This window comes from Eulemur rufifrons, chromosome 20 (assembly GCF_041146395.1).
Source record: "Eulemur rufifrons isolate Redbay chromosome 20, OSU_ERuf_1, whole genome shotgun sequence".
Taxonomy (NCBI): Eukaryota; Metazoa; Chordata; class Mammalia; order Primates; family Lemuridae; genus Eulemur; species Eulemur rufifrons.
The window spans coordinates 20,039,202-20,065,325 of NC_091002.1; the positions used below are offsets into that span (position 1 = coordinate 20,039,202).

Below are 26,124 nucleotides of genomic sequence, written 5' to 3' on the forward strand. Positions count from 1 at the left end.
TCTGCATCTGAACCTTCTGCACCAAGACAAACTGTGCCTGGGCACTAGCTTCCAGCTCCTCTGCCGCTGACCTGCATCTCTCCAGCAATTCTCTCCTGTCTCCTGGAACATCGATTTCCCTCTTTACGGATTCATTTCCATCAGCATACAAGCACACTGAAATATTTTTCATCTTTAAACAACCCTCTGGACCCTACATTCCTCTAGAGCTACCTCCCCATGTCTCTGCTCACTTTTGCAACATAAATGAGTTCTCTATACTTGGTATCTCCAGTTTTCCTCCAGTTCCCTCTGAGCCCTCTCCAGTCAGGCTAACACCCTGCCCGCTCCTCTTCCAAAACCTCTTGTCGGGGTCACCGTGAGTCCCACAGTGCTAAATCTAACAGTCAATATTCAGGCCTCATCTTTGTATAAAGGAGAGAGCATATGTACAACTGTAAAGTACTTCATAAATGGAAGAGGTTACCATTATTATTTAGCAGCCAATAAACTTTTAAAATGGATGAATGCCCACTGCTGTTCGGACACTTCTCCCTGTCTTTCCATCCCCTCAACATCCCCAGCCTGTTTGTGAAGTTTTTCAAGCCCAGGTATGTCCCTGCTCTGGCATCCAGAGTCCAGCAGGCTACAAGAAAATCCCTTTCCATACTCTTTCAAGATGCCAACAAACTTCCGCGTGTGACAAGGACTGTGGTCTGGGGCTGTGCAACCATATAGCTGCTCTATGCCTCTATTGCTTGAGGTAAAACATGAGAATAGCAGGGCCCTGCCTGTGTTGTAATAAGGTGAAGTACTACACAGTGTTACACTTCCCCACTGTAAGCCACATGAAGGGGAGGACGAGGGGGGCAGGGGAAGGGGACAGGACAAGCCAGTGCTCCCCAAGAATGGAACAGAGGCGAGGGGCAGCCTTGTTACACATAAATGTCATCAGGAAAACCTTTGAAAATGCAGGGAATTAATAATATATGCTATTATAGGGCCTCATGTTAATTTCAAAGGGAATACTTGAGGGAAGGAAGGTCATTCCCAACCACCCTCCAGTTTTTTACCATCTCCCAGTCTAGAAAGACACCTGCTCTATGTCTGAGCCCCCAGACCTCCCTCTACTTCAGGGGCCGCTCGGGAGAGCCCTCTGTGGTGGGGACAGGGGCCGGGACCCCTCACCCACCCTCAGTCCCAGGCACCACCTCTTCATGAATTCAAGTTGGCACCATTCAAGTGAGTTCACGGCAATAACCAGTCACACTAGCAGGTGTTATTAAAAGGAATTTAATAATCTTAATTAAAAACTCTTAACAGTGAATTCCATCACAGGCCTTGGCAACTGGGAGCAACTCCAGGGACATATGCCCCTCTGGGATGTGGCTGAGCCACGGTCTTGGCCACAAGGAGAGGAGGTACCTGGACATTAGTTCAATACAATATCAAAGATCCGCAAGGATTTTTTTTTTTAAAAAAAGTTTTAAATATATTAGACTCTCTTGATTGCCATTTTACACAAAGCTGCTGATACAGTATACAGAGTTTTTTTTAACTTTTTTTCACATAAAATACATTTTTCTTAAGTGTTCTCTGTACATCAGTGGCTTCTGGTCTGGTGAATTATTGCGGAAGGCTGGGGGTCTGCAGACTTTTCCTGGGTGCGCAGAGCCAGGCCCCGCATGGTGGCACTTGCAATGCCCACGGGGAAGCAGGCCCTCTGGCCAGTAAGAGATTCCTGTTGAGGAGAGGCCTATAGCTTCTGGCCAAGGGGGTCACTTCTGCAGAGTCATCCACTGACCATGTGACCCTTTGCTCTTATGTGCCCTGGGGGAGGGGAGCCTATCCCCAGGCTACAATAACAAGACTTAATTACAGTCCTTCTGGGCATCTTGTAAGAAGCACCCTTCTGGAAAGTACCCCAATATCCTGCTTCAGGGGAGAGAGCAGGTGGAAGAGAGAGCTCAGGATTAAAAGGTATCTAACACCAATAACCCAAATGGTCTCATGTTATTACAAAGCCAGCACACTTTGGTGGGACAGGAAAGCAGACACACCCTTGTTAACTCTCCTAAGCCCCTTGAAACTGACCAGACAGTGTGGAGCAGTTTTACTGATGCTGCATATTTGATGGAGAATTATATCCTGAAGTCTTCAGTAGCCCTGGGCCTACGGTTCATTCGGCTTCCCTGAGCCTCTGGTCAGAAACTCACAATCTTTTGACAGCCACCAATTTTCAATTGTTTGGGACATAAGGTCTGAGCAAGGGCCCATGCTCACAGTGAGCTGAGCGCACCTGCTTTGGAAGTGGCCTCCTTTAGTCTATGAGGCGCTACCACAAGACCTGCAGGGGCCAGGCATCTAGTTGACTTCGCCAGGCTGCCTCCAACTCCTTGATCCACCCCTGCCACAGAGAGAGGCAGAGGAAAGGCCTCAATGTTGAAAGAAGCTCCTTTTCCTCCCATTGTCCACTACCAGGGTAAGGTTGGGGAGTGGGGGTCTATGTAATAAACGAGCAAAAATGAGCAAGAAACAATGACTGTAAGAACCTGAGATGCATTCAGCAGCAAACTGCAGACCCATTCTTCTAGACACTGACCTCAGATTGCTATAATGCAGTCCCCCAGAGATGCTGGCTGAAGGTAGCTATCCTGGAAAGTTCCAGATGGACTTGGGATGGTGTCTGCCTAGAGCCCGAGATGTGGCATCTGCACTGAGTGGCAAATGTTATCCAGAGGGGGCCATGACAGCTGTTCCCAGCTAAGGGGATTCAGAACCAAGCATCTAGGAACTGTAGAGCACAGGGCTGCTAGCCTGGGCTGCGGGTCCTCTGCCTCAGGTGACCTGAGGGGCTGCTCATGCCCGCGATCCCCCAGGGATGAAAACCATAAAGAACAGTCCTCCTCACTCTGTCTTCCTCCTCCTTCACCCTCAGAACCTAACACAGAGCCAGGGATGTCCTGTGTACTCAATAAATGACATGAGCGAATAAATGAATGACCCCGGCTCACTCATTTGAGGTTGGTCCCCGACTTGCCCCTCAATACCCAGGAGACCCACAGGAAAAGCTCCCCAGGGACTCAAAGCCCTGACAGGGAATGGTTTATCCCTGGCTGAAAACATGAGCTAATGTCGGCTCCTGTCAAGGAAGCAGCTGGGATTCCTGGTCTTCTGGGTAGGGAGGAATGGCCCAGGGGCAGGAGGCAAGGGGGGAGGAGGGAATGGCCTCTAGGGCTCAGGGTGGGCAATAAATGCCTTCAGTGTTTGGTCCCTGAGCAAAAAGATGGGAAAACCTGCCTCTCCTGAAGAGCGTGTGGCTTCCCTCGGCACTCCCTGCCTGGTGGCTAAAGTCAGGTCACGAGGGACTTCAGTGTCAGTCTGGGTTGATTGTGCCTTCAGCCAAAGGTATGTGTGTTTTAGATCACATAGGCTGAGACACTGGAAAGCCCACCCCAGACCCCAGGGATGTGGGGCGGATCGTGTACACCTGTCTTCAGTCTCCTGAGCTGCCTGTCTACTCTACACTACCTCTGTCCTGGTGTTGGGGTGGGGGTGGCCTGGTGCTGAGACCCTCTCTGCATCCAGCGGCCACCAGGGGCACAGTCACTCCCATGAGTCTTGTGCTCTCTGGCCCAACTGCCCTGCTCCTGGGAGAGTATTAGTGAGCCAGGCCCCTTGAGGTCCAGTTCCCTCTCCAGCTTACAGGGGCCAGGGGGGGCACAGCAGGAGGCTGAGACTGCAAACAACAGACCCCCTTACTACGGTTGTGGCACAAGGGGGATCCCCAGCCTTAGCCCCCTAGCCCAGGGGCCCCTCAGGGAGAATTTCTCAGACTCAGAAACAAGCGCGTTAAAGAGAACGTGGATCTGTTCCCCAAATTAGAAGCTGGACCTGGGGGGGCCCTTCAGCGCTCTAAGGAGGTAGTTTAAGGATAAATAAAAGGCGCACAGAGCAGGGAGCAAACCTGCAGCTTGTTAGTCACATCAAAAGGTGCCCAACTCATGGCAACAATTCCAAATGGGCTTAGGGAGAATGCAGGGGTGAGGTGGAGGCAGCTGTCCCTTCCTGGTCCCTTCCCTCCCCAGCATCAGGAAGACTGGGGCTGTGGAACTGCAGAGCTGGGTGAGGTCCCACTCCAGCCCTGCCACTGCTCCGCTCAATGCAACACAGGATGTGACCACCGCACCCTGGATCTGCAGCCCTGGGGCATCACCACTCCCGACAGGAGCAGGCCAGGAGCCCCCAGGCCAGGCAGGGACTCACAAGGGCCAACTGGCAGACTTGCCTCACTGAGCATTCCAGAAAAGGCCAAGCTGGGCCTGGGGTCCTGAGCACTGGCTCTGCACACACGACTGATGTGGCAAGGAGGCCCAGACAGCCCTGAACTGCTCACTGTGATGGCTCAGTCTGAGCAGGGCTGGCTGAGATGGGCTGGGCTGAAACAGCCTGGATATTCACAAAGATCAGCCGGGCTCGGGCTCTGTTGCTGTTAACCAGAGACGTTTACAGAAATTAACTCACCCCCTCCCTGGAATAGGGCTTTCAATGAAAGCTCCTCATTTAGCTTCATTTTCCCAATACCGGCCAGTAAAACCTAGTGATCCTGATGCTAGCCATAAAGAAAGTGGATTCAGTTACCTCCCACCTGGAGTTTTACAGCCTAAAAGAATTTTTTTTTACCAAGTGCACTTTTGTAAACACTGACCTTGCCTCATTCCTGCCTTTGATGCTTCCATCCAAGAGTAAAACACGGTTTATTCCAGGAGTGGAATAGCCTGCTTTTCCCCTGAGTGGCCACACAGCTGGCTCCTGGCATGGGCAAGCGGGTGGCTCTCAACAAGGCTGTGGGGAGCAGGCCTGTGTCCATCTCATCTAATCCATGTCCAGGCTCCCTGTGAACACAGTAAGGGCTTCCTGCCCCTGCCATGTGCGGCTGCTGGCGGTATGACTCTGGGCTGGAAAATGGGTCTCAGCCTAGCAGGTCCCCTCCCCTGCTAAAGCCACACTGGCAGTGGATGAGACTCTGAGTCGTAACCTCCATCCCTTTGGGAACACCCTGTGTATTCTCAGCCCCACCTGCTTCCCATGAGCCGAGGTGTGTCATTCCTTCACACGCTGATTGATTGAGCACACGTGTGTGTGTGTGTGTGTGTGTGTGTTGATAGGTGACGTGCAAGTATTCCAGAGAAGCCTTTACCAAGAACAGAGCTGGGATCCCAAGCCCACCCTCCCAAAATGGGACAGCAGAGTGAGTCAGGAGGCCACAGCGGGCCTTGTGTCAAACGTGGACGATGCAGCAGGAAGCAGAACCTGGGGAAAGGGGAAGCTGCAGGCAGCTGGGCGAGGGGTGGGGTCAGCGTTCCTCTGGAAAGCAGAGCCCACCTCTCCCGGCTGCCCTCTGACACCTCCCCAGCCAGGGCTGTTGGGCTGGCCTGGATTCCAGGGACCCCTCCCCGGGGCATCTCTCTCCTCTGTTACAAGGAGACTAGGAGATCCGGCAGCAGCCGTGGACCTTCTCCTCCATCTCCTCCATGGGGGCCTTGAACTTTAAGAGCGGGGGATCTCCGCTGGTGACCGTGTAATACACCGAGGTCCCATTGCTGCTGTACGGTGAAGTTCTGCCTCCGATCAAGGGGGCCTTGCCTTCACTGCTACTCTCGCCCGACCTGCCCATGCTGCTGCCCAGGTGGGTGCTCAGGAAGGGGTGGCTGAGCAGCTTGGCTGCAGCCCGCTGCCGCTTCAGCTCCAGAAGCGTCTGGGGGCTCTGCTCCTTGTAGCCACTCCAGGGTGGGGTGGTGTCAGCCACACCAGGGTTGCCATAGGCCATGCTGTAGTCAGGCACCTCATGTACCTTCCAGACGTCCCCGTTGGCCAGTGCATACTGGTAGGCGCTGACCGGAGCTCGGAGGCCATTCTCAACAGGCATGTCCAGTTCACTTCGTGGAATCTTGGTGGGAAATTCGGAGAGCAGCACGGGCTTCTCTAGCCTGGGGTTCTGAGAGTGAGAAGGACAACATTACCAGTTGGCTAGAGGACCTGAACCTACTACCCACCTGCACCTCTGTTGAGGGCATTATTGTTCGGACCTGCCCTCCATCCATTTTCCCTACCTGGGTGTTAGGGCCCCTCATGTCCTCTGGGGATCACCAGTCTATGTGTTTCAGTAGAGCTGACCCACCCCCAGCCTTGCACCAGTGACTGGACCATGACCCAAAGCCTGGCCAATCAACCTTTGTCACTATCGGGATTGGTCCAGGGATAGGTTCTTAACTAAAATAGGTTCAGTGAAACTCAACCCTGGGACTTTTGCTAGAACAACTGGGAAAGAGAAATTTTGGCAAGAACTGTGAGTAGGAAGAATGATACAGTACGCCTGCAGTCTCAGCTACTTGGGAGGCTGAGGCAGGAGGATTGCTTGAGCCCAGGAGTTTGAGGCTGCTGTGAGCTATGGTCTCACCGCTGCATTTCAGCCTGGGCAACAGAGCAAGACCCTGGACCCCACCTCAAAAAAAAGAATGATATAAACTGTGGGCTGGAGAGATACCACATCAAAGCATCCACTTATGAAAGAAGCTGACATTAAGGACGACCAAAAGAGAGAGACTGTTCTGATGATGCATTGTGAGCCCCTGGATCTAGGTGGGCCCAGATTTTTCAGTTACATGAGCCAATAATTTCCTTTTTGGTGTAAGTCAATTTTAGTTGAGTTTTTCAGTCACTTGTAATCCTTCCTCTGTAATCCCAGCATGTCTCTGCTTCAAAGGACATTCTCACCCAAGAATCTTGTATACCCAGTGATCCTTGGATAACAAGACCTTGAAAAGTAGCTGCTGCCTAGAAACTATAAACTAAAAAGTACATACAATAACAAAAATGTAAAACATACCAAAAATCACCATAAACAACGTCAAAGGGCACATGAAAAATATTTTCAACATATATAACAGAAAAGGGACTCATTTTCTAAATATATAAAGAGCTCTTAAAAGTCAATTTTTAAAAGCCAAACTACCCAATGAAAAAAGTAGGCAGAGGACACTAATATGCAGCCCATAGTATATAGCACATAAACATTGGAAAAATATTCAATCCAATAATTAATGACATAAAATAAAAACAACAAAAATATCATTTTTACCTATCATATTGACAAATATTTTTAAAGTTCGCTATACTCAGTGTTGGCAAGTGTGTGGGGAAATAGGTGAGAATGTAGACTGTCACAACCTCTTTGGAGGAAAGTTTTGCATTATTCATCCATCCAAAAAAAATTTTTTTAGAGAATATGTACTTCGCACCAGCAAGCCCATTTCTAGGACTTTGTTTCAAAGATAATCTCTCTCATGGATGCAAAGCTTGAAAGGTGTCACTGGGCAAGTGAGAAACTGTGGCCAGTACTTCTACTGGAATGCCCGGCAGCTGGTGAAAAGCTTGACGGAAGTCCACACATGCTGGTATGAAAAGAACTCCAAAAAATATATATTTAGGTTAAAATATGGTTAAGGCAAAGAACATTCTCCACAGTAAGTTTCCATTTATGTGTGTGTTTCTTCCTCTTCTCTTTTAAATGGCTCCTTCTGAACAATGCAGGCAGACTGATGCTACATCATGGGGAGACAGATTCTTTTTTATTTTGAATTTTTTTTTTTTTTTTTTTTTTGAGACAAGGTCTGGCTTTGTTGCTCAAGCTGGAGTGCAGCAGCACAATCATAGCTCACTGCGCCACGAACTCCTCCCGAGTACCTGGTAGCAGGGGCACGTGCCACTGTGCCTGGCTAATTTTTTTTTTTTATTTTTTGTAGGGATGAGGTCTCGCTATGTTGCTCAGGCTGGTCTCAAACTCCTGGCCTCAAGCAGTCCTCCCACCTCAGCCTCCCACAGTGCTGGGATTACAGTCGTCAGCCACCACACCTGGCATAAGTTTTTTTTATTTTTTTATTTTTAAGAGCTAGGGGTCCACTCTGTAGCCCAGACTGGAGTACAGTGGTGTGATCATAGCTCGCTGAAACCTCAAAATCCTGGGCTCAAGCCATCCATCTGCCTCTTCCTCCCGAGTAGCTAGGACTACAGGCACATGCCACCATGCCCAGCTAATTTTTTTTTTTTTTTTTTTTTTAGCAACAAAGTTTTGCTAGGTTGCTCAGGCTAGTCTCAAACTCCTGGCCTCAAGTGATCCTCCCACCTTGGCCTCCCAAAGTGCTGAGATTATAGGCATGAGCCACCGCACCTGGCCAAGAGACAGATTCTTGATGGTCTAAGTTAGTGCTTCTCAGTCTTTAATGGGCCTATGAGTCACCTGGGAATCTGTTAAAAATGCATATTCTGATTCAATAGGCCTGGGTTGGGGCCTGAAATCCAGCATTTCTGACAAGTTCCTGCCAGTGTGCTGAGTGGGAGGGATCTGAGACACTGGTCCCGGCTTGGATGCTCATTGGAATCATCTAGGGATTTAAAAATACATATAACAATGCCAATCTGAAAAGACCACATATTATATGATTCCAACTATATGACATTCTGGAAAAGGCAAAACTATGGCAACAGTAAAAGATCAGTGTTTGCCAGGGTTTGGGAGGAAGAACAGATAAAGCACCAGAGATATTTAGGCGGTGGAAGTATTCTGTGCAATACTACGATGGCTACTCGACATTACGCATTTGTCAAAACCCATAGACTGTACAACGTAAAGAGTGGACCTAATGTCAACTCTGGGCTTTGGTAATAATAATGTGTCAATATTGGCTCATCAATACACTAATGCAAGATGTTAATAATGGGGGACCTGGGGGGAATAATGAGGAAGTATATGGGAACTGTCTGTGCTTTCCACTCATTTTTCTATAGATCTAAAACTGCTCAAAGAAATTAAAGTCTAATCCAGGCACGGTGGCTCACACCTGTAATCCTAGCACTTTGGGAAGCTGAGGCAGGAGGATTCCTTGAGTTCAGGAGTTAAAGACCAGCCTGAGGAAGAGCGAGACCCCGTCTCTACTAAAAATAGACAAAATTAGCCGGGCGTGGTGATGCCCACCTGTGTTCCCAGCTACTTGGGAGGCTAGGCAGGAAGATCACTTGAGCCCAGGAGTTTGAGGTTGCAGCAAGCTATAATGATGCCACTGCACTCTAGCTGGGGTGACAGAGTGAGACCCTGTCTCAAAAAAAATTAAAAGTAAAAAATAAAGTCTATTGGTTAAAAAAAAAAAACCCACATATATCCATCTTCAGTGTCAGAAATGAAAGCACTGAAGGAAAAGGAATAACCATAGCATGAAGAGTGTGGGCTAGAGGGAAAAGAGCTTTTCTCATGATGTATTATTTGCCTAGGCACAAATTATGGGCTGAGCTATACGTATAAGAACACAGTGGATCCTAGAACACCCCCTGTGGTCAGCACAATCATCTGGACAATGTTGAACTTAACACAAGCCCTGAGAAAACAGGAAGGCTAAAGAAACCTCCCCACCATTCGTGCCCTGGGGAATGGCTCACTGGACAGAGTTACCCTTCCCCTTATGGCTTCCAGAACACTCAGACGACCCCTCCATTGCCTAGGACAACCCAGACACAGTCTTCCAAATGCTCATTCTTTTTCTCTCCAATGAGTAGCTGAACTGTTTTCCCCACTTCTCAAGTGAAATAAAATGCTTGCTAAAGGACTTAACCCAACTTTAGTCAAGCTGCCCTCCTCCGCACAGGACCCTGAACCCGCACTCATCCCTCTGGCTAAACAGGCCCCGCAGAGCAGAACAACTCTCCTGAAGACGCTTCTCGAAATGGGCTGACCATGGACACACATTCCTGGTCAACTGTCTGATCACACCGCCCGCCCATGCCACCCTCTGTTCTTCCAGCCTCTGTCCTCCTCCCTAGAAAACAAACTCCTTTCTTTCTGAACTCCAAGATCCTTGCCAATTCTGAGGTTGAAGCATTCTACTTATTGCTACAATCATTTAAAATAAAGTGTCTCTTTAGACTTACACACACACACACACACACACACACACACACAGGGCCTAGGTCCCAACTCCTGAGATTCTGATTTAATCAGTCTGGACTGCAGTCTAGACATCAGGATTGAAAAACAACAAGAACAACAGCAACATCTCCCCAGGTGATTCCACTGTACGGGTAAATTTTGTGAACCGCTGGTTGAAGAGATGATGGCCGTCATCACCGCTGTGCCCGGTACCAGGGAGTTAGCTCTGCGACAGGTGTGAACCAACGTCAGGCCTGAGGGCTAACAGGGCAGAGCCTTGGCAGAAATCCAGTTTGGGAGTCAGGCTGAACAAATATTCCCGTACATAAGGGGCTCGGAAATGCTTGTGTGTATGAGGATCACCACGTGTGCAGTGGGGCCCGAGAACCTACATTTCTAGTAAGTTCCCAGGTGATGCTGATGCTGCTGGTCCGGGGACCACACTTTGAGAATTCCTGCCCTAGAGAGCACCTTGCCAGCATCTAAAGCCTTGAAAGCGGGGGATGAAAAAAGGAGTGAGTTTTGATCTCTGTAGCTGTGTCCTGTGACCTCCTTTTTTCCTCCAGGGCTGAGTGACTGCTGGCTATGCCATCTGGGTTCCTTCTCTCCTCTTCCCCAGCCCCAGAGGCAAAGCAGCCCATCTGTTTGCCTTGCCTAACCCCAAACAAACTGCAGCCTTGATGAGGAAGCCCTAGAAATTAACAATACCACCACCGCCACCAAAATCACACGTAACCAAGGGTGGCTTCCAGCAGCCATGTGCCCTTGCCCTATGCCCTACAGCCCTCATGATTTCTGAGGCTCCACATCCATGAGCACTTCTGGGGGAGTCCTGGGGCCTGTGCAATCTGGACAAACACAGGGTCAAATCAAGTGTGGAGGAGTAGGGGCTGCTTCCATGAGGATTTCTTTAAGAACCTTAGTCTTTCCTACAAATCAATAAGGACAAAAGAACCCAACAAAAAAAGGCAAAAGAAGAGCCAGCCGCACCAAAGAGGATAATCAAATCGCCAATACGATTATAAAAAGGTGTTGAACATCATCTGTCCTCAGGGAAATACAAGTTGAAGATGTGAGCTACCATAGCAACCCCTGCAGGATGGCTCCAGTTATTAATAAAAGGACGGACCATACCGGGGCTTGGAAATGCTCCTGCACTGCCGATGGTCGAGCACACAGGTACAACCACCTTGGAAAATCGCTTGGCGATATCCACCAAAGCATGCAGTATGCTACCCCATGATGCACACTGCATTCCTGGGTACATACCCAACACAAAAAAGCGGTTATAACCACTAAAAGACATGTGCAAAAAATGTTTATAGCAGTTTTATTCATAGTAGACAAAAACTAGAAACAACCCAAATGTCCCCCAAGAGGAGAATGGAGATGTAAATTATAATATTCAAACAATAGAACTCTACAGAGCAATGAAAAACAATAAACTTCTGCTATATGCCAAGACATAGATGACTCTCACAGACATCAAAGAAGCCAGACACAAAAGCCAACAGACTACATGGGTCCATTCACATGGATACACAGACACAAAACTAGTCTTTAGTGCTCAAAGTTAAACAGTGGGTATCTTTGGGGTGGGAAGAAAGGTAGAGGTAATAAGTTAAATTAAGATGAGGTCATACTGGACTGGTGTGGGCCCCAATCCAAATGACTGATGTCCTTTTAAAAGAGAAAACAGAGACACAGACACATGCATATAGAAGAAAGCCACGTGAAGATGAAGGCAGGGATTACAGTCATGTTAGCAAAAGCCAAGGAACGCCTGAGTCACCAGAGCGAGGAGAGAAGCATGGGACAGATTCCCCTTGAGAGTCTCCAGAGGGAACCAACCCTGATGTCACCTTGATTTTAGACTTTTGGCCTCCAGAACCGTGAGAGAATAAATTTCTGCTGTTTCGCACTACCCAGTTTGTGAGAATTTGTTACAGCAGCCACAGGAAATGAATACGCCTCCTCTCGGGAAAGCAGTCTAAAGCCCAGGACCACTGGCGGCTACTGGAGCGGGCTTCTCAGAGGTCCCACCAGCACACTACCCAGGTTTTCAAAAACCTCCGCCCAACCATATGTGTTCTGACAAACACAGTTGTCAACATCTCATTATATTTCCTGGGGAGCAAAATGTTTAGTGCCCCCAGCTCCTGGGGGACAGCCCTACTAAACCTCTCTTCTGGGGAGCCCACAGCTAGATCTGCTGCAGAACAGGCAGGCACATGGCGGTCACTCACTCCCTCCCCCCTCGGCCTCTAACATGCCCCGGGGTCACCTCATTCACTGCAGTAGCCGCCACCATCAGACCAGATGCTCTGGTTTAAGGGCAGCTACTTTCCTCTGCAGGCTCCGAGATGAAGAGGCAAGGCCAGGCTGGCGTCCTCCCCTCGAGGCAGTGGCTCGCACCGGGGCAGGGCAGGAGGCCACTCACCGGGTCCTTATTCTCCTGGTCTGTTCTGGTCTCCCTGATGTCCCCGTTGTAGGTCGAGGTGCGCTGGTCCTCCGCCGCACTCCGCTGCTGCCACAGTATGGCCTCACCCTCGTACTCCTTCCGGTACAGGTTGGTCCTGTCCGACAGGCTGGCTCGACGCACCACCTTCCTGAGGGGACAGAGAGGATGCTGGAAGGCTGCGCCGGGGCGCCATGGGCAGGAGCACTCGGGGGACCCCTGGCGGCCCTGCCCTGGACTCACCCACGGCTGCCTGCGCTGGATGTCCTCCGGCTCAAGGACGACTTGTGCCGCAGCTGTGACTTCATGATCACATCGTGCTTGTGTTTCAGCTCCAGCAGCAGGACCTTGAACTCCTCCTCCTCACACAGGTCTGAGGGGGCAATCAGTAACCAGGGTCAGGGCACAGGACTGTGGCCCGAGAGGGTGCTCCAGACCAGAAGAGCTGCCACCCCGACCCACTGAAAACTCCAAGCATCTTTGGGGGCAGGCAGGGAGGGAAGAAAACAATGCCAGCCTCATTTCCTGGTCTGCAACCCAATCCTTGGAGGATGGTAACAATGGGACACCCAGGTTCCTTGCATAGTCGCAACTCCTAAGGTTCCCAGCTATGACCAGGGGATTCAAACTCCTCTTTGATAGTTTCCAAGAAGAGTCATCGAGTCTCCAATGATACGAGAAGTAGTCAAGCAAGTACCACCACACCCAGCTAAGTTTTTCTATTTTTAGTAAAGACGGAGTCTCGTTCTGGCTCAGGCTGGTCTTGAACTCCTGACCTCAAGTGATCCTCCCGTCTGGGCCTCCCAAAGTACTAGGCATTTCCACCCATCTACCCCACTCATCCATCCATTCATCCATCCGTCTGTCCACCTGTTCATTAACCTACCATCCATTAATTTACTCATTCATCCAACTATCTACATAACAATCCATCGATCTAGCCAACCAAATATTCATCTATTTATCCTTCCACCCATCAAAAAAATTGAGGACTGCCTATGTGTGTACCAGGTGTTTTGCTAACTCACCTATTGGCATCTCATCCATGGATGTCCTTGCACTGAGACTAGCCCCATGGGACACCAAAAGCTCTGCCATCTGCATCTGAAACACAGGAAGAAGATCATATTCCCCTGCCCAGGGTTCACAGAACCTAGGAGGTGGGGAAACTGCCCAAGGCCTCTTAGGATGTGACCCAAAGAATAGAGGGGCAAAGTTGATTCCCAGGGAAGGCCCCACACCCTGGAGCCCTGGGGGTAATCCTGGCAGACGCAATGTGCGTGGCACCTCCTCAGCAAGCCTGAGCCACACCAAGAGGGAGGAGAAGAAGGAGTCAACTGTAACTCTAGAGCTCAGGTATCTTAGGAGGGGCTGCGTAAACTGCAATCAGAGTTTTATATCTGGAAACGAATGGAAAAATTACTCAAAGCAGAAATGCTAGGAATTTGCAAATTTTGGCAAATTTGGTTATCATACTATCAGGACAGAACTTGTCAAATGTTTTTGCAAACTCCCTAAGCCTTTTCATGTGCCACATACTAGCTGTACTCAACACCTTAAACGGGTCTCGTACTCTTTAGAACCAATCACCAGCCCAAAGGACTTGGTGACAGCCAGTTAACCTTGTGCTGGCCTCCCCAACAACCCTGTTGGTGGGAATTACCTGTCCCCAAAAGGCAGCCGCGTGCAGGGGCTCCCAGCCATCCCAGTCCTTCACATCCACCCGCACGCCGTGGTCCAGCAGGAGCTCAGCTGCCCGCAGGTATCCATTGGCTCCGGCTATGTGCAGCTAGAGAAGAGGAAAGAAGTGAGCATTCCCTAGAGCTGCAGTTCCCAACCTTTTTGGCATGAGGAACAGGTTTCATAGAAGACAGTTTTTGCATGGACCTGGGGGGCAGGGGCAGCGAGGGGGGAGCGGAGCTCAGGCAGCAATGCTCAGCCTGGTTCCTAACACGCCACGGACTGGTACCGAGCCATGGCCTCAGGGGTTGGGGACCACAGCCCTAGAGGACTGGCCCCACGGTGGAGGCAGGATATCCCTCACCCCCACCCAAGTCCCAAGGCATCCTTGGGGCCAGCAGAATGGAATAGAATGGCATGGAAATACCAGCCATATTGCAGAGGATTATTAAGTCTGAAATATGTACCTAGAAGGGAAGGCAGACAGGTGAGCTCATCTCTTCTGTGGTTGGTCTTAGCATGTGCTTAAGGCAACAGCATTTACTGAGACCCTACTGTGTGCTGAGCCCTGGAGAAGGTGTCTCAGAGGTCCAATTCTGGTTTTAAAATATGCCTACACATTCTTTGACACACCTTCCTTTAAAAGATGGAGCATGATTGCTCTTCCCTTGAAGGTGGGTCAACTGAGTGACTCACTTCTAACAAGTAGGGTATCGTGAAGTGGCAATGTGTGATTTCTGACACGGGGGCAAAAAGACACTGCTGTTTCTACCTTACGCATTCTCGGATCAATCACTCTAAGAGGAGGCAGCCACCATGTTGTGAGGACTCTCAAATAGCCCTAAGGAGGGAAGAAACTGAGGCCTCTGACAACCGCCAGCACTAACTGGCCAGCCACACGCATGAGCCATCTTAGAAGTGGATCCTCCAGCTCCAAAACTTTAGATGAGTCTGCACCCCAGCCAACATCTTAATTGAAATCTCATGAGAAAGGCCAAGCCAGAGCCACCCTGCCGAGCCATGCCTAACTCCCTGACCCACAGAAACCATGTGAGACGATAAATATTTACTATTGTTTTAAGATGCTACATTGTGGGGTAATTTGTTATGCCGCAATAGATGACCAACACAACTGATTGGAGAAAGCCCCATGTTGAAGTCCCAACTCTTCTACCTGGCACCATTCAAGGCCTCTAGTCATAGCCACTGCCTAGCAGACCTCGGCTGTCCCACTTGTTCAATCTCCCAGAAAATATGCAAAGTGCTTAGCACATGATGAACACTCAGTAAGGGATTACCATTCTTAAAGAGCCTTAAATAATGACAAGGTGCACCGTGATAACGAAGGAAGGAGAAAGAAGGAGATGAGGCCAAGAGAAACCAACTGCCCAGCCAAGGTAGGAGACAGAGGTGAGAGTCCCCAAAGGCTAAAGAAGCCCAGCTGGGAAGTAGCCAGAGAACTCCAGGGGGGCTGAGGTCTGAGGCAGCAGAGTTAGTGGGACAGAAAAGGCGTGGCCCCAGGAAGTGACCCTTCAGCACGTAGCCCTGAATGTCAGATGCTGCCTCATCCTGGGGGAACCCTGTTGTAAGTTCTGGCAAATGGAAGTTTTCTTTTCCTTTTTTTTAATTTGCAGAATAAATCCAGGGTATGATATAGTATAGGCACACATGAAAATCAGTATAATTATCTGATTTATAAATGTCTGATGCTTGCCAGTTGTGGAGAATGACACCTGGCTGGCCAGCCAGACATTACAAACCATGGGGCTTCTGTACTTGGGAATAAAAGGCACGAGAGGAACAGTGATATTGTTTATAATGATGATGATCATTGCTAACATCTATTGAGAGTTTACAAACTCTGTGCTAAGCACCTACATGTAGAATCTCATTTAATCCTCCCAACAACCCTGTGAGGAAGATACTATGATCACCAGCTTATGGGGAAGACCTGAGACCTAGTATGTGCCTGGCCCATGGGGCTGCGGCCACCCTAAGACCAGCATTAGCCGAGGAGCAGAAGACCTCTGAGTCTAGAGGGCCCAGGGACAGACCCAGTGGAGCTCCAGCCATGGTGGGCAGTCCCTGGTGCAGCTTGGCCTTGAGTTTAGACAGCAGCATTCAGTCTCCCTACCTGGCCCCATTCTTGAGTTCTGGGCTGAGAGGGTGACTCAAACAGAGACCCAGCTAATAGAATGGGCCTGGAGCAGAGGTAGATCTCAGGAACCAGGTGGGAGAAGCCCAGTTATCACACCTGGGCCAGCAGGTTAGGCCTGGCGGGGAGTGAGGGGGGCTTGATACTGCTGAGTCCTATCTGGTGAGCTCATGATCCTGAGACCCCTGAGCACCCATGGCCAGCACGGAGCCTGAGCCCAGGACAGGGCCCACCCATCGGGGAGTGAGCTTCTACACCATACTCGCTTTCAGTTTAGAAGCTGCAGAAGTAGAACCTCCCAGTACTGGGCTGCAGTGTGCTATGCGAGACAGCCTCTGAGGACAAGCCAGAGAGGTTTCCCAAGTCACTGACATTTGAGCTCCAAGGACAGGTAGTATCAACCAGGCAGATTTGAGAGAAGATTCCATTGTTCTCTATCTCTAGGGTCTAGTAAAGCATGTGACACAGAGGAGGTGCTCATAACTGTGTGTCGACTGGATGGATGGATGGACTGATGGACGGATGGATGGATGGATGACTGGTGGTGTCCAGACTCTGAAGTCAGGGAACCCGGAGGAGAGGCTGGTGTAGCAATAGCGGGACTGATGAGGCCAGGCAGTGCGGTGGAGGAGATGTAAGGCAGGGGAATTGACAGTGCAATGCAGGATGGCATGGGTGGCTGGGTGAGTGGTGGCACCAGTCCGTGAGGGGGAACATCATTACAGGAGGGGAAATGATGAGCTCAGGATGGACCCCTTGAGCCTGGGATGAAGGAGGATCTTGGAGAGGGAGCAGGTGGTGAACAGGCTTGACGGTGGCCAGGTTCTCTAAGAGACTGAGCCTGCTCTGCTAACCCTCCACATTCTAGGAGCAACCCTGGCCCCACAGGGATCTGGAGGAGGTCCAAGGCCCCAGACAGGCATGGCCCCCACCAGGTGCTGGCTCACTTAGGCCCTACTTGCTCTTGGCTCTGGTACTGGCCAAACCAGCCTGGCCCATCTCCTCACCAGCGTGGCACCCTGGGCGTCTATCCAGTCTAGGTCCTGGCCCGCTGCAATCATGCAATGGATGTCCGAGATCATCTGCTGCTCCGGGGCTGCCCGCATCTCGTTGATTTTTTCTTGGGTGATGCCTGCAGTGGGAAAGAGGGGATTTACTCAGCACCCTGAGGCCTAGGACCCCAGGGAGGAGGGCAGATGGGGCAACCATGGCTCCTGCTCCCCAGGGTCTGCCAGTCCAGGGGGCACACAGACATGCCACAGATCCTTGTCCTCCAGGCCCGATGAACACAGACATGTGTTGGCCCACAGAGTGATGGCCATTCCTACCCGGCACCCAGTAGGCACTGTATTAATATTGATCATTTTTAGACATGCTGTTCTCCCACCTAAAAGTCCCTACCATGCACGTGGTCACCTCCAACTGCTCGAATGGACAGCTCTGGTTGGTTCTTTAGGTCCTAGACTGGATCACCTCCCCAGCTGGCCTCTGCAGACCACCCTATCTGACCAGGGTCCCTGTTCATTTCCTTCGTCTTGTCCACGGTCATGTTCATAGCAGCAAGCACAATGCTCAAGAAATTTTTGTTACAGGAACAACTGAATTAATGAGTGTACTACTTTTGAATGGAGAATTGAATCAACTGAAGCAGAGGGGCCCAGAAAGACATCTTTAACCTGAATCCCTGGCTGACAAATTTGTTACTGGCAGCTACTAACGGTATTTAAGGAGTGACACACTCCATAAAAAGATCCATTCGACCAGGCGTTCTTGGATAGAATTCAGGGGAGGTCGATGAACTTGAAAGGAGAAAAAAAATTATATGTTTATTTTGACTAAGCTTTAAATGAAATTTAGCATTTACTACCACTAGAATATAAGCAAAACCAATAGTAGCATTAGCGGTGCTTTGTCACCCAGAGAAACTGCGGGTATTTTCATATGTTATCTTATTGTTTAATGAATCAATAAAGTTTCTATCTAACACATTTCAAAATATTTTGGTAGCTATGTTTTAATATAATTGGCTTCCTTTATAATTCTATGATTTTATAACTGCATTTAAAAACATTATTTTGAGCCGGGCATGGTGGCTCACGCCTGTGATCCTAGCACTCTGGGAGGCTGAGAAGAGAGGATTGCTTGAGCTCAGGAGTTCGAGACCAGCCTGAGCAAGAGTGTGACCCTATCTCTACAAAAAATAGAAAAATTATCCAAGTGTGGTGGTGCACACCTGTAGTCCCAGCTACTCAGGAGGTTGAGGTAAGAGGATCGCTTGAGCCCAGGAGTTTGAGGTTGCTGTGAGCTATGATGATACCACTGCACTCTAGCCTGGGCAACAGAGCGAGACCCTGTCTCCAAAATAATAATAATAAAATAAAATAAATAATTAAAATTAAAAAATAAAAGCACTAGTTTGAGAAGGGGTCCATAGGTTCACCAGATTGGAACAAAAATGGTTAAGAATCTCTGCAGAAGATGAATCAGAAAAGCTTGGGTGCCAGGGGACAGGAGACCCCACTGCAGTCACAGCAGGGATCTGGGGAGGAACAGGAGGGCAGGGCCAGGGCAGGGCCGGGGCAGGACTCAGGCTGCAGCTGAGGCTCTGGTGTGAGGCATATTTCCAGGGAGGCACTTCAGAGGCATGTTTGTGGGGTGCTGGGGGCAGGGAGGTCTCTCATTGCTACATTGGTTTCCTCTCGGAACCTCATTTGTCAGCTGAGAACAGCCCACGTCTTGTTTATCTGGGCCCCTGGCAGCCAGCGTGGTGCCTGGCACAGAGCAGGCGCCCGCCAATGTTCTTGACTTTATTATTTTCCCGCATGGGAATATATCTTTACGGTGAATGTTTATGGAATCGAATTGTCACAGCTGATGAACAGGCGACGAGGCCAGCTGAGGCCGCCTACGTGTGTGGGTGACACATGGAAAACAATACCTCCCTTCTGCGCAGCACGTTTTCCAGGGTCCTTTAACGTCCTCATCGTGATAATCACACAGATAATGGGGACCTGTCCCGTTTACTGAGAGCCGAGCCCGAGGCAGCCGGCACGTAGCTGGCTCATTGGTTCACCTGCAACACCGTGCTGTGACCACTTTACAGTATGCCACCCTCCCTCACCTTGGTATGCCATGCAGGTCTCGATGACATCCAGGGTGGGCTCATCCTCGCAGAGGTCATATGGCATGTTCCCATCAGAGTTGACAGCAAGCAAGTCGGCCCCACTGCAGAGAGAGGGCCACGGTGAGGGCCAGACAAGTGTGGCTGGGCTAGGTCTGGCTGCCCTCTGCCCTCTGCCCTCTCACCTGCAACCCTGCTGCCCACCCCAGCAAGGTGATGCCCGCCTCTGCCCCCCACACAGCCCACAAGCACAGCAGCTGCAGAATTCTGGGAAGGAACCAAAGTCCCAGGAGAGCCATCCCAGGAGACCTCCCTCAGCCTCCTGCTGTGTTGAACCAGCAGGCATTTAGTTAAACTCCTCCCTGCTGAAAATAATAAAAATAACATTAATGGCAGCAGCAGCACCACTTACCCGGCACCTGCTTAGAGCTAAGCCTGATATAAGCCCTTTACACATATCATTTTATTTAATCCTCGTAACAGTCATCTCAGGTTGGTAGTGTTGGCCCTCAAGGGGAAACAAGGACTCAGACAGGTTCAGTCACTTGTCCTAGATCACAGAGTTTGGACAGAGCAGAGTCCAGACTCAAACCTGGATCTCCCATATGTCAGCTCTTTTCGCTTCTCCCTGTTCTATTTCAATCTTTGCCCACGTGCAGAAACATCTTCCACCTCCTCCTCCAAGTCTCTACCCAAAAGGCTGACCAGGAGAGGGGCAGGAAAGAGCCCTGGGGCTCCCTGGCAGAAGGTGCCCTTTGGGCCAGTGGTCTCCAGGCATGGCCCTGGGAGGCCCTGCAGCGGAATTACCAGGAGACCACTAAAATAAAACGCAGCGTCTTGGGCTTCACTCCAGCCCTCTCGAAATAGAGTCTCTGGGGGTGGGGACTTGGGAATATGTATTTTAAACCCATACCCCAGGTGATTCTGGTACAGATCAGCATTGGGGACCCACTGGACCAGGTTGGCACCACTTTCTTTGTCCTCTTGGCACCATGGGGCTGTGGCTACCTGATGCTCCTGGCAGGTTCTCATCAGAGGTGTAGGTACGGACCACCATCTAGTCCTTTGTCCTAGCAGCCCACCACTGTGACCTTTCTGATCTGTATGCCCAGAGCAAGCTAACCCACCTCCCTGAGCTGGGGCAGCAGTACTGTCATCCCCCTCCCCCCGGGAACCACTGATGGGCTCCTGCCGCTCTGCCAAGACCTGTCCAAAAGGCCACTTGCCCTTGGCCACTCCTTCTGACTCCCTGCACTCAGACGCTCAAGCCCACTGGTCTTGCTCCGTCTCTGCTCTGGTACTTAAATCACCTGACTTGCTGCCTGGCTGCCCAGGACTTCCACATCCCTGTGTGCCCAGTGCCCAGCACAGGACCTGGCCCAGCTCGGGCACCTGCCAATTATTAGCCAAATTCAATTGAATACACCTGAAATTGAAAGTTGCCTTTTCTCTGTGTTCATAGTATCCGAGCAGACTGGAAAGAAGTTCAGGGTAAGAAAAGACTCTCAAAGCAGTACAGAGAGAAATGCCCTTACTCCTGGGAAAGACACTGCCACATGGTGTCCTCCCCACAAAGCAGGTTCTTCCCCAAAGAAAAGCAGGTAAACAGGATTTGGGGGCAGGGCAAAGGAAGTATACTTGCTCTCTCTCTCTCTTTCTCTCTCTTGAAATGGCAAGAACATAAAGATGGTAGAGAAGATGAAGACAGATAAGCTCATCTCCTGGAAACAGTAAAAGATAATAAAAAGAGAATGATACCGAAGTCAGACAAAGACATTGTAAGAAAAGAAAATCACAGACCAATATCCCTTATGAACAATGATGTAAAATCCTCAAAAAAAAAATACTAGCAAACCAAATCTAGTAGCATATTAAAAGGATTATACACCATGACCAAGTGGGATTTATTCTTGGGATGCAAGGATGGTCCAACAGACAAAAATTGATCAATGTAATACACCACATTAACAAAATGAAGGAAAAAGTTCCTATAATCATCTCAATTGATGCAAAAAAATTGACAAAATTCAACATCTTTTCATGATAAAAACACTCAACAAACTAGGAACAGAAGAAACATAACAGAAGCCATATATGAAAAACCCATAGTAAATGTCATTCTCAATGGTGAGACTGAAAGCTTTTCCTCTAAGATGAGGAACGAGGCAAAGATGCCCACTTTTGCCATTTCTATTCAAAACAGTACTGGAAATTCTAGCCAAATCAATTGGACAAGAAAAAAGAAAGACACTAAAATTTATTTCCTAGAAGTAAAATTATCTCTCTTTGCAGATCATATGATTTTACATGTAGAAAACTCTAAAGATTTCACACACACAAAAAAAAACCTGTTAGAACTAATAAATTCAGCAAAGTTAACAGGATACAAAGTCAACACATAAAAATCAGTTGCATTTCTATTACACTAGCAATGAACAATCAGAAAAGGAAATCAAGAAAACAATTCCATTTATAATAGCATCAAAAGAATAAAATATTTAGGAATTAATTTAACCAAGGAAGTGAAAAACTTGTACAATGAAAACCACAAAACATTTTGGAAAGAAATTAAAGATATAGTAAGTAGAAAGACATCCCATGTTTATGAATAGAAAGACTAAATATTGTCAAAATGTTAATGCTACCCAAAACAATCTACAGATTTAATATACTCCCTATCAAAATCCCAATAATGATTTTGCAGGATAGAAAAACCTATACTAAAATTCATAGGGAATCTCAAGGGACTCCAAATAGCCAAAACAACCATGAAAAAGAACAAAGCTGGAAGACTCACATTTCCTAATTTCAAACTTATTACAAAGCTACAGTAATCAAAGTGGTATGGTACTGGCACAAAGACATATAGACCAATGAAATAGAACAGATTCCAGAAATAAACACTTGAATATACCTTAAATGATTTTTGACAGGGTACTGAGACCATTCAATGGATTAACGACAATCTTTCCAACAAATAGTGCTGAGAAAACTGGATAACCACACTCACACACACACGCACACACACAATGAAGTTAGACCTATACCTAATACCATATGCATATTTAACTCAAAATGGACCTGTGACCTAAATGAAAGACCTAAAACTGTGAAACTCTTGGAAGAAAACATAGGGCAAAAGCTTCATGGCATTGGGTGGGCCATGATTTCTTGGATATGATGCCAAAGGCTACAAAGAAAAAATAGACAAACTGGACTTTGAAAAAAATTTTTTTAAATTGTGCATTAAAAGACACTATCAAGAGAATAAAAAGGCAACCCATAGAATGGGAGAAAAATATTTGCAAATCATATATCTGATAAGGCATTAATACCCAGAATATATAGAAAACTAAAACTCAAAAAACAACCAGATTCAAAAATGGGTAAAGGACTTGAAAAGACATTTTCTCGGCCGGGCGCGGTGGCTCACGCCTGTAATCCTAGCACTCTGGGAGGCCGAGGTGGGCGGATCGTTTGAGCTCAGGAGTTCGAGACCAGCCTGAGCAAGAGCGAGACCCCATCTCTACTAAAAATAGAAAGAAATTATATGGACAGCTAAAAATATATATAGAAAAAATTAGCCGGGCATGGTGGTGCATGCCTGTAGTCCCAGCTACTCGGGAGGCTGAGACAGGAGGATCCCTTGAGCTCAGGAGTTTGAGGTTGCTGTGAGCTAGGCTGACGCCATGGCACTCACTCTAGCCTGGGCAACAAAGTGAGACTCTGTCTCAAAAAAAAAAAAAAAAAAAAAAAAAAAAAGAAAAGACATTTTCTCTAAAGAAAATATACAAATGGACGATAAGCATGTGAAAAGATACTCAACATTACTAATTATTAGGGAAATGAAATCAAAACCACAATAGGATTCCACCTCACACCTATTAGGATGGCTACTAACAAAAAAAGGAAAAAAAAAGAAAATAACAAGTGTTGTCAAGTATGTTGAGAAACTGGAACACTTGTGCCCTGTTGGTGAGAATGTAAAATGGTACAGCTGCTGTGGAAAACAGTATAGCAGCTCCTTAAAAAATTAAAAATAGAATTGCCATATAATCCATCAATTCTACTTACGGATATGTACCCAGTGAATTGAAAGCAGGGTCATGAAGAGATTATTTGTACACCCATGTTCATAGCAGCATTATTCACAATAGCTAAAACCTGGAAGCAACCCACGAGTCCACTGACAGATGAATGGATAAGTGAAATGTGCTATATACATACAGCAGAATATCATTCAGCCTTAAAAAGGAAGATAATTCTGATACATGCTACAATATGGATGAATCTTGAGGACATTACACTAAGTGAAATAAGCCAGTCACCAAAAAGATAAATACTACATGATTCCACTCCTATGAGATACCCATAGTAGCCAAGTTCAGAGAGACAGAAAGCAGAATGGCAGTTTCCAGGGATAAGGAGTGGGTGGGGAATGGGAATTATTGTTTAATGGGTACAGAGCTCAGTTTTGCAAGAAGAAAGGAGTTCTGAAGAGGGATGGTGGTGATGGTTACACAATAATATGAACGTACTTAATACCACTGAACTCTATATTTAAAATGGTTAAGATGGTAAACGTTATGTTGTTTCACCATAATTTTAAAAAATAGGGGGAAAAAGAGAATGAAGGGGGAGAGAGAAAATGAAGAGAAACAAAAAAGTGAAAATGACAGAGAGAGACCAAGAGTGAAGAAGAGACAGAGATGGAGAGAAAAATACAGACATAGATATGGAGAGAGAAAGAGGGAATTCAGGGGAGAAAGAGAAAGATGGAAAAAGAGAGAGAAAGAGATGGATGAAGGGAGGATGTGGGGAGAGAGTGAGTGACAAGTCCCAAGGCAGATGGAAAAGGAGAGGCAGAGAGAGAAAAAGAAAGAGAGAAGAGCAAGGCAAGTGAAAGGAAGGAAGAAGAAAAGAAGGCGGGCAGGCGGGAGGCAGGGAGGGAGGAAATTAGTTGGATAAAGACAAGAGGCGGAGGGGAGGCTGTTTGGGGCATAGAGGGGCACGTACTACTGAACGAGGATCTTCACCAGGTTGATGTGGCCGCAGGTGGCCGCAGCATGCAGGGGTGTCCACAGCTCGTTGTCCTTGGCGTTCACGTTCGCACCGTGGGATAGGAGCAGTTTGACAATTTCCTCAAAGTTGTCAATGCAGCACTGGGAGGGACACACAGGCAGAGTCAGCTCCAGGTAAGGCCCCGGGCCCTGGTGGGGACACGTCATGTTCCCGAAAGAGGCCACGAGAAGGACAGTGGAGTTGGACTGCCTGAGTTTCAATCCAGCTCCAATGCTGACATGCTGTCATTTTGCCCACGACCTTGGGCAAACCACTTAACTTCTCTGAGCCTCAGTTTCCTTGCGAGTAAAAATGAAGTTAATAATTTATAAGATAAAAATATAAAGATAAAAACCACTCTGTTGACTATAAAATGGTTTGTGAGTGTTAGCGGAATGGGACAAAATTTTGAATGAGGTTTTAAAACCTTTTTTTTTTTAATCCCAGAAGGCTTTCTCCAAACAAAATTGTATGGAGAACTCTAACTTAGATGACCAATAAATTCAAGCAGAGTGCTTGGGTTGAGGCAGGTGTGTGTGCTTGGCAGTGGCCCCCAAGGTGTGGCCCTAGATCATAGCTTGAAACGTCTGACTTAGGAACTTCTGACCCAGGAGGTCAGATCTTAGGGGATCCCCCAAGTAACCAAAACTCCCCCAGAAGAATCCAGCTCCATTTGAGGGTCCTAGGGGGTCCCGATACAGTCTCAGCAAGGAGACAGCCAGGTTTGTGTTCCTGCCTGTACAGAGCAGTGACCACATGTGGGTCAGCCCCCTAGAGGGAACACTGGGCTCCAGCAGCCATTGGAGCCCCCAAACTCCAGAGATGGGGAGTAAAAATCCCAAGGGGATGGAGAGGCTTCAGCTTAGGCCAGGAGGAGGGAGAGGTGAGGACAAAGGAAGAAGACAGCTTGGAACCACCTTATAGACTTGCAAGATGGAGACTCCCCTTGGAGGTGACTTCTGGAGAAGCCAGCAGGGGACACTGCAGGGGAACTTGTGCTCAGCCCTGCGCATCCAGGTAAGGGCGTGGTCCTCGGCAACGGGAGTTACCCTCGGAAGGGTAGCACCATCAGGCTTGCTTTGCATGTGGGGAACAGACCGCGTGTGTTTGCATGAGTGCGTGTTGGGAAGGGGAACCTAGGAGCTGTGTTCCTGTGTTCCTGGCCTCCGGAAGTGACCGTGCGGACGGGGAGAGGTGGCCGGATGCCAGCAGAAGGAGCAGGGGCACCTGTGTGAGCCCCAGCCCCAGGTGGGAACGGGCGCGGGTGTGGGATGGGGCGGCAGCACAGTCCCGCCCCCACCCCCAGCGGGGCCAGGGCTCAGCGCCAGGACATGGGGGAAAAGAGCAGCCGCTTGCACAGATGGTTCCAGAGCCCCAGGTTCTTTCTGTCCCAGCGAGTCTGAGGGTGGCTGGGACTGAGGGCATCCCTCTGGACAGGAAAGGCGACGGAATGTGTGACCTTGTGGGGCCGGCGCTGCCTCAGGTGGGAGGGAGGACCATGCAGCTGCATGGCGCGGCCGGCAGAGGGCGCCAAAGGCACTGGAGCCAGGCAGCAGGGGAAGGCGAGGGCCCGGGGCTGTCACTGGGAGATGTGTCTGGGGAGCCCCAGGGGTCGGGGGCAAGAGAGCCAGAGATCTAACCCTGAGAGACTGCAGAAAACACGGGGGTGAGGTGGAAGCCTCAGGTTGAAG

The 26,124-nt window shown here is 48.8% G+C and overlaps 1 protein-coding gene across 1 annotated transcript in view; it reads right to left on the minus strand.

Moving 5' to 3' along the window:
- Window positions 1-5,452: 5,452 nt before the first annotated feature.
- Window positions 5,453-26,124, minus strand: part of PPP1R16B (protein phosphatase 1 regulatory subunit 16B) — a 72,053-nt gene continuing 51,381 nt past the window's right edge. The window contains exons 3-9 of the mRNA XM_069496099.1: window positions 24,389-24,534; window positions 19,373-19,476; window positions 17,259-17,383; window positions 13,445-13,520; window positions 12,660-12,789; window positions 12,399-12,567; window positions 5,453-5,977 (exon numbers count right to left, since the gene is read on the minus strand). Of these exons, the coding sequence (XP_069352200.1) occupies window positions 5,468-5,977; window positions 12,399-12,567; window positions 12,660-12,789; window positions 13,445-13,520; window positions 17,259-17,383; window positions 19,373-19,476; window positions 24,389-24,534 (1,260 nt within the window). The 3' untranslated portion in view covers window positions 5,453-5,467. The remainder of the gene's footprint in view (window positions 5,978-12,398; window positions 12,568-12,659; window positions 12,790-13,444; window positions 13,521-17,258; window positions 17,384-19,372; window positions 19,477-24,388; window positions 24,535-26,124) is intronic.